This window comes from Carya illinoinensis, chromosome 3, assembly GCF_018687715.1.
Source record: "Carya illinoinensis cultivar Pawnee chromosome 3, C.illinoinensisPawnee_v1, whole genome shotgun sequence".
In the NCBI taxonomy this organism is placed as follows: domain Eukaryota; kingdom Viridiplantae; phylum Streptophyta; class Magnoliopsida; order Fagales; family Juglandaceae; genus Carya; species Carya illinoinensis.
Genome location: NC_056754.1, coordinates 51043453 through 51051595, shown reverse-complemented (window position 1 = coordinate 51051595; position 8143 = coordinate 51043453). Strand labels below are relative to the sequence as shown.

The 8143-nt window shown below is 37.1% G+C and overlaps 2 protein-coding genes across 2 annotated transcripts; one reads left to right on the top strand and one right to left on the bottom strand.

The window, feature by feature from the left end:
• Positions 1 to 1453: 1453 nt before the first annotated feature.
• LOC122305168 (calmodulin-like protein 3) lies at positions 1454 to 3043 on the top strand. Its single transcript, XM_043117512.1, has 2 exons — positions 1454 to 2357; positions 2511 to 3043. The coding sequence occupies exon 1, from the start codon at positions 1610 to 1612 to the stop codon at positions 2303 to 2305; it is 696 nt and encodes a 231-aa protein (XP_042973446.1). The 5' UTR covers positions 1454 to 1609; the 3' UTR covers positions 2306 to 2357; positions 2511 to 3043.
• A 704-nt stretch (positions 3044 to 3747) lies between these two features.
• On the bottom strand, positions 3748 to 7548 carry LOC122305166. Its single transcript, XM_043117511.1, has 5 exons — positions 6948 to 7548; positions 6360 to 6510; positions 4863 to 5089; positions 4432 to 4605; positions 3748 to 4163 (listed from the first exon to the last, which is right to left on the bottom strand). Exons 1-5 carry the CDS (start codon positions 7170 to 7172, stop codon positions 4077 to 4079), a joined length of 864 nt encoding a protein of 287 aa, XP_042973445.1. The 5' UTR covers positions 7173 to 7548; the 3' UTR covers positions 3748 to 4076.
• Between the last annotated feature and the right edge of the window lie 595 nt (positions 7549 to 8143).

Genomic DNA, 8143 nt, shown 5'->3' with positions numbered 1-8143 from the left:
GAATAAGTTCTATCTTTACAATGTGTAACATTAGCTTTTTTTTTTTTTTTTTTTTTTTTTTTTTTTTTAAATATGAGTTAATTATTTTTTGAATTATTGCACACCACATTTGCCTTTTTATTGATTTTTTTTGTTTTCTTTGGATTTTTTAAAATCAATGCTAGGAGAATTTCTGTGGATATGATTTTCGAGGTCAGTCTCATTGGAGGCCACAGTCCCCTTGATTCTCATCTACTTTCAAGTCCACACATAGCCATCATCAACCTCAAGAGTCAAGACTCATTGTTTTCTCTCGCGCGTCCACGACTCCATCCAAAGTCTCTCTCTCTCTCTCTCTCTTTTTAAATAGAATTTTCAAACGAACGAAACCCAAATTGTTCAATCTCTTTCAGTTGGAATAACAGTAGACATTTATAATGATAAATCATGAAGTATATATAATGTGGGGTACTCCTCGTATCCAATTTTTTTTTTTTGGTTCCGTTGGCAAGTGCTAGCTGTAGATTAATATGAACATCATTTTGTTCCTTCCATGACGATTGACGACACAAGCTGGTATCAAAACTATGATGTAAGCCACCCATTCAAGTTGATCGATATAAAATATTATATATATTACAATAAGAAATAAGTAGTGTTACTTGTCCGTACAACTTTATTCACAATACAATATTTTATGTAATTGGATATTGAGTATTAACTATTGAGTATGAACTCCATTTTATCAATTTTTTTTTTTTAATTCGATTTTCAAAATCTTCATTATTTTAATAGTTAACACGTTAGCATGTATAATTATATGCATAAAATTATAAGTATAAATAGCATTTTTCATTAAAAAAAAAAAAGAATTATTGGTTCAGTTGTTTGCTTATTCTAAATATAGCTGCATGATTGGTGTTAAAAACACTTTAGGTGTTGATAATTTATCAAGAAAAGAAAAGAAAAAAACTTACACTATAATTAATAATGAAAATATATGTTTGAGAAATATTCTAGTCATAAATTAATTATAGAAAAGTAATCTTATAAATTTAAGTGATTTGATATAATTTATTAAAGTCACTTCTATTATAAAACAGATTAAATCATATAAAATTATATTATTTTATAAATTTAATTTTGTATAATCTTTTTATAATTATAACAGTAATACTCTTTAAATAAATTTTATTTTATTTTATTTTATTTCTAACTGTTAAACAAAATAGTACTACTTTTATATATGGTTATGCTATTAGCTAGCTGGCCTTGACCATTATTAATTTTGTTTTGAACTTTCCACCACAATTGGCAATTAATAGAGTAGATAGGGACCTATTGCGGAATCGACAAGTGCTTTTGTTTGATGCGAAGGTGTAATATTCCAATGCCACTATGTGTCAATAAAACATTCATTTTCATAATTTGACAATACAGTTATTTTAGTTCACGCGGTTTGTGGGATCAGAAGTACCACCAAATACCGCGTTTTCCACTTCAGAAGTTTTTATAGTAATTTCTACACCACTAAAGTCTCATAAACAGACAAAAGTTCTCCAACCTCTTTGTTCTCTGCCCTCCTCCTGCTCCTCCTCCTCCTCTTCTTTGGTTGTATTAGACAGCAGAAATGGTGATAATTACCCTACTGTTATTAGCAGTTTTATTTGTTGCTGGCCTGGTTAACATATTCTTCCATTTTCCCACCAAGAAGTTCTATGCATGGTTGCAATATATTTCAGCAAACAAATCTTCTTCACCCGTGATCTCTACCGTCTCCCCACCTCCAGCCGCCTCCCAGAAAGAGAGGAGTACTACTGCTCACAATAAGCCTGAGCTCAAAAAGATCTTTGCCACCTTCGACAAGAATGGTGATGGATTCATAGCAAAGCAAGAGCTGCGGGAATCACTCAAGAATATCAGAATCTTCATGACAGACAAAGAGGTTGAAGAGATGGTCGTGAAAGTGGATGCTAATGGAGATGGTTTGATCGACTTTGATGAGTTCTGCGTGCTGTGCGAGTCCATGGTTGGTCAGGAGGGAGAGAATGAGGGAGATGATCAGGCAGCAACAGGTTTAGAAACTGAAGGTGGAGAAGAGGATTTAAAGGAGGCTTTTGGTGTGTTTGATAAAGATAGAGATGGCTTAATTACAGTAGAGGAGTTGCGTTTGGTGCTTTCTTCTTTGGGGTTAAAGGAAGGGAAGAAGGTGGAAGATTGCAAGGAGATGATTAGGAAGGTTGATATGGATGGGGATGGCATGGTTAATTTTGACGAGTTTAAGAAGATGATGAAAGGTGGAGGCCGGAGGCTTCTCTTAGCCTAGCCTAGCTCCTAATTCTCTCTAGGCTTTTTCCTAACTAGATCTATATATTAAGGTTTCTCTCTCTATCCTTCTCTCCTTTTCTCTCATGGATATTATTGACACAGGCACCCACACACATCAGAACAAGCAGAAAATGCGCATAAAACAACAATAAAACAGTATTCCTCGCCATGATCATATTCTATGCTTCCATATATATATACAGCCCTCGATCCTCTCTTTCACTTTGGTGGTGCATGCAAACAAGTTGTTTCATCCTCCAACCATTTTTCCTAGAAGATGTTCATTTCGATCTCAAGTACATGGAGAAGAACGTACGTCATCTATATGCCTGTATATATGTAGATCTTCAAGTATATATGTACGTAGTTTCTCTCTACCTGACAGAAAAGGGTATGCAGTATTTCTTTTTCTTTTTTTCTTTTTCATGATCTGAAAGATGTGACAATCTATATATGAAAAGAGGTTAGCCCTCCCAACATGTACAGACTTCCCTTGACTAGATGAAGCTAAGGTGAGAGAGTAATATTCTGAGCTCCCGGCGTATACCCTGATCCGAGCATTCTAGTAGCTGGCTTAGTCAATTTATGTACAGTTCTGTTCTGCCCTGAGAAAAGGAAAATGTATGTAAATTTCAACTGTACGAACCTTTTTGTTTCTTCTTTTGTTTCTTATATGCCTGTAGTGTTGGTTCTTCGAGCAGTTTGAAGACTTGGACTAGTCCACATTTACCACCAATTTTTTTTTGCAATATGTTCATGTTATATTGGACACTTGATGATAAACTATGCAGTCAGACTACGAAATGGAAACAAAACAGGCTAGCAAGGTTTTGTCTCTCTTGAATCTGTATACAGTTGACCAACAAGAAACGTGCTTGCACCTCCAAATGTGTAAATAATATGCAATAAATTGCTAATTCAACAATAGTAAGTTAACAAAAACATCAGTCTTAATTAAGAACAAAGGGCCCATATATACACCTCAAAAGGATATGAAACAAAAAAGCAAAATTAGTAACCATAACATATTCAACACGAAAAGAACAATCTTTTTCTTTATGTCCTGTGGGGCCCCTGTTCGAAAACTTGCCAAATCATCCCTCGTTCACATCTGAGCATAAGCTGCATAACCCAATTTACCGTATCCATCCTTTATTCATCGATCCCTTCGTGCGGAAGTAATTCAGAGAAAAAAGGTGGGATTGAGAACCTTGCATTGGGCGAAATGAAAAAGAAGGGAAAATAAAAAAATTAAAAAAGGCTTTAACCAGAATACGCGGCCAGCTTCCAATCCATCTCATATTCCCAATACAGGGCACAAAGGAAACGTGCAGATGCTGATAGAAATTGACATTCGAAACTTCTGTAGGTTGGTGAGGTTGCATCAGATAGGTGTGAAGCAATGATCAATACCCGGCCAAAGAAAATGAGAGAGGGATCTGAGCACAATAAATCTCTTTATTAATGAAATTAAAACGTCTCGACATACACATACAAACACTTACGTGTATTAAATTCTCATAAAATTGAGGGCACAAATGGAAAAGATAAGTAAGCCTTAACAACGTCTTCAAGTGAAACTAAATACTGTCTTTCATCACTGCCTTCCATTTGGATATAAAATAGGAAGCTCAGCACGGCGAAGCCCCAATTAGCACGGCAGACCACCATTTCAAGTGCCTACAGATAAGTCGTAATACCTTCTTAGCAGTGCTTGAAAGCACACTCACTAACCATCCACAAGGCCAAATTAATGTATCCAACGTTCACTAAAAGACATCGGGGTGGAAACGCCCTGGGATGGAGTTGCTTTGCTGAGACTGCTTCAGGTGCATTGTCAATGCATAGTTATTCACCTGGCAGCGAAACATAAAACCACACAAAAACCATCAGAATCAAGACATTTCGAGTGCGTAAACAGCAAATAAATTAATCATGCAATGATTGTAAGGAAGAAAGGATCAATTAAAATGACTAATGCAGAAAGACTACAATGCCAGACTTTGATAGAAATTTCCATTCCATACAGCATAGACCACTGCTGACACCAAAAACATGCTGAAATTTAGTTTATTCATTGGATCAAATACAGACTTTAGATTTTGATGGATTTGTGTGCTAAACCTCTAGTGTTCTCAATTGCTCCTGGTATTGTGACACCACTTGCTTCAGATGTAGCAACTCCTGGCTCCTTTCTTCATTCTCTTTCTGACGATCATGTTGAATAGACACTGCACGCTTGAGAATTGTATTTTCCTGAATAAGTGCTTGCACTTGTTCCTTCAGTATCATATTTTCCTACAAAAGGGCAACTCATAAGTACAACCAATCCTTTGAAAAAAACCAGCCATTATTAGATATAAGTTCTCAACCCTATTCCCACCCCAAACTACCCTAGTTCGTCTTCCACCTGCGCTTCTCTCCCTCTTTCTCTCCCCCATCAAAGAAAAAGAACATGGAAATATCAGAAACGGGAATTACGATACATTCTGCATCATTGTAGTAGTCTCCACAATCATAATGACAGTAGCAGAAACAATGGCATGACAAACAACCTGGTGAAAGGTTTGGGCTGCCTCTGCACTTGCACTTGAACGTGCACGAATGGATCTCTCCAAAACCTCAAGCACTCTTGAAGTACGAGCTCTAGCATCATCTACATTGGAAGAACTCATCATTTCTCTCACGAACAGCTCCACCCAGTCAGCACCATCCATGGGAGGGTCCTGTGGAGCTAATAGCTCCTCACTACCCCCAACTTCTCCATCGGCAATCTCTGCACCTGAAACAAAATATGGCACTCAGCCCACTAAGAATTGGCACTGCATACTGGACTAGTGATATAAACTTAGAAAACAAGGGTAATTCACAGATGAAGGATTACTAAATTTGCTTAAGTGGAACTTTTTTTTCTTAGATGGTAGTTAGTATCCTCGAGTAATTCACTTTTAACTTTATAACCTTCTGCACAATTTGAAACATTGTCTGATCTCCTTGCCTATAAATTCTGGCACTTCATGTAAACATCATCCATTTTTGCAGAGCTTTATTTCTGCTGACTTTTGTTCAAAGAATGAAACAGATGTCAACTGCCAAGAATGATATGTGAGTTATCCTCTTTAAGCAATCAATTTTGGTGGGTTTTTTCTTTGTCATAACTGCTGGACGTTGAATCCCTTGGGTATAAAGGTCAACTTGGCGCCAGAAGCTGCTTGTAAGCAACAAGTGAGTATTGCTCAATTCATTAACATGCAAGAGACCACCCTTTACCCCGTTCTTGGAACCAAATTGGATCTTTATTGGCAATAAATACCTAAAATGATTGTTTTCTACATGTTAATGGAACAAATTATAGAGTTTAATAAAGTAGCTTCACAGCTTGTTGAGAGATGAAAAGATAGTCCCTATTATCAGTGCAGCCTAACAAGTCCGGCCATTACCAATGCATGCCCCCAAATTCTTTCTCAGCACAATCATTTTCATTGCAATCTCTCAATTAACCACTGTTTGCTATCAATCAATAAAGAACCCATATTCTTTTCATCTGAAAATCATTCAACCAATGTTTTGAGGTCCTAGGCTATGGTACATCACAACTATGCTTTATTTATTTATTTATTATTATTATTTTTTATGACGGGGACCGCCCCACTGCAGAGCCCTTAGGACTCACCCATGGAACCTAAACCCCAGGGAGACTAGCACAGCAACCCACCGCCATGGTCTCCCACTTAAATCGCAGTTTGATCCCAAGGAGAATCGAACCTATGATATGGAGCTCATGCACACAAGTTCGCCCTTACCACTTGGGCTACCCACTGGTGGAACATCACAACTATGTTATTGTAAAGAGAAGTTAACCCGTCCAATGTCTAAAGTCCAGCTGGACCATAGGTAAAAATAATTGAAGCAAGATTCTCATCAATCTACCGAGGGAGACAAGGTCTCCACAAAGACCAAAGAATACCACCAGTAGAACCAATGTGATTTAGAGACAGCCAGAATCGTTGAGAGTTTCCAAAAATAGACTCGAAACATTTTCATAGACGTACCTCGTGATTGAACATTGGCTTCCGGTGTAACATCAAATTTGGCTGGAGCAGAGTCTAGGTTATTATCAGTAGATCCTATATGAAGCTCGTTCAAACTTCTGATGGCTGAATCCAAATTATCACCGCATTCTCCAAGTGCTTTCTCGAGCAGCTACAACAATGATAGGTCTCCCAAATGGTTAGAAACTATTAATGCTACATGAAGCAGATGTGATCTACATCCTAAATTTCAAATCTTTTTTATTGAAAAGAAAATTCTACGTCCTCCAATTTCATATCTTGTATTGAAAAAAAAAAAAAAAGAATAAAAAAAAAGGCAAGTAGGACTATCTCAGCACGGGCCTTCTGATTTAATGACATACTCAAAAAAAATTGAGCTGGCTTTGCTTGTCATTTCCTATTATATCATCTTCTCTAGATAAGATTCTTGCCAACAAAACAAAGAACAAGGAAAAGACAAGAAATTTCTATCTACCCAAATCAAGAATCAAAATTAAGGATCACAAATCATATATCGATCTAAGATCTTAGTAATCAAACTTAGATAAGAAACAAAACTCTTAAACATTTAAGAATAAAAAAGCGAACCTTGTGGTCCATGTAAGGAAAAATGGCCTTGAGATGTTCGATCAAGTGCGGCGGGGAGTGATTGGAGGAGGGGGAAGGAAAGGAAGAGTTGTTTTGCCTGGGTGGGGAGAAGCGAACTGGCGAGGAAGAGGAGCAGCGGATTCTCTTGGAGACGGGTGGGTTAGCCGCGAGACTCAAACTGTCTTCGAAAATGGAGGATCTCTTCCCGCACACTATGGCAGACATGTTTCGGCTCTCGTCCGCTCTATGTTTATCTCGCCACAACCGCCCACCTCCTCCTCCACGTCCTCTACTCTCTCTTCTCTTCCTCACACACCTTCTCTCTCATTCACCGTTTTGATGGCTTCCGAGGAGAAAAAACAATCATATATGAAATCAATACAGTTTCAGAAAGAGAGAGCTTTCGATGGAATAAATTAGGGTTCTTCGGCTTCCGAGGAGAGGGATGGATGGTAGGACTTGTTGGCTCCTTCATTCGTGATCATGGGCATGGCTACAACACCATACAGCAAGGTTGGAGGAGCTGTGATTGGGTGACGGTGACGCCTGGCGAAGGACCAATGAGGAGGAGACATGCAAACGGGAGTTTGTGACACGTATCGCGGGGGAGGTTTTAGCCTTTTAGGAGACGTGGATGGATAAAATTCGGGTTTGGTCAACTCAACTGGGGATGTGGCGTTTTGAGCGCGTCGTGTTTGTATTGTATTGGTCGTTGAAAGAAGTGGAGGTAAGAGCCTGATGAGACCTTTGATACCGTCGGAGTCCTTCGACTGTATGGCTGATCAGAAATTTAAAAATCTAATTCCGTTCTACTTCGATTCTAATTGAAATCAGAGTTTTTTTTCCAAAGGAAAGTCAGAGTTGGAAGTAAAGGTGAATCAAATCCGATCTACTCCGAGTCTAACTTTGATATCTTGACTTCGACTCTAACTTCGCTCCGATTTCAATTCAATATTGTACATATTTAATAAAAATATATTTTTTTTATATATTAATTATATAAATATAATAATATATAATAATATATAAATACTAAAATACATAATAACATATAACACTAATAGATAAACACTAATGTATAAATAATAAATTTATAATAATATGTAATAATAATATATAATTACTAAAGTATTGATTATGTAAATTTTATATAATTATATCGTATATAGTTAGTTAAACTCAATAATATATATACT

What these genes read in the sequence shown, in the direction of transcription:
- LOC122305166 (XM_043117511.1), bottom strand. Translation starts at nt 7,172, where the DNA reads ATGTCTGCCATAGTGTGCGGGAAGAGATCCTCCATTTTCGAAGACAGT. An exon ending in AGCCAATGTTCAATCACGAG is followed by an intron (nt 5,090 to 6,359) that starts GTACGTCTATGA and finishes ATTTTGTTTCAG; the next exon opens with GTGCAGAGATTGCCGATGGA. An exon ending in AGCAATTGAGAACACTAGAG is followed by an intron (nt 4,164 to 4,431) that starts GTTTAGCACACA and finishes TTTCGCTGCCAG; the next exon opens with GTGAATAACTATGCATTGAC.
- LOC122305168 (XM_043117512.1), top strand. Translation starts at nt 1,610, where the DNA reads ATGGTGATAATTACCCTACTGTTATTAGCAGTTTTATTTGTTGCTGGC.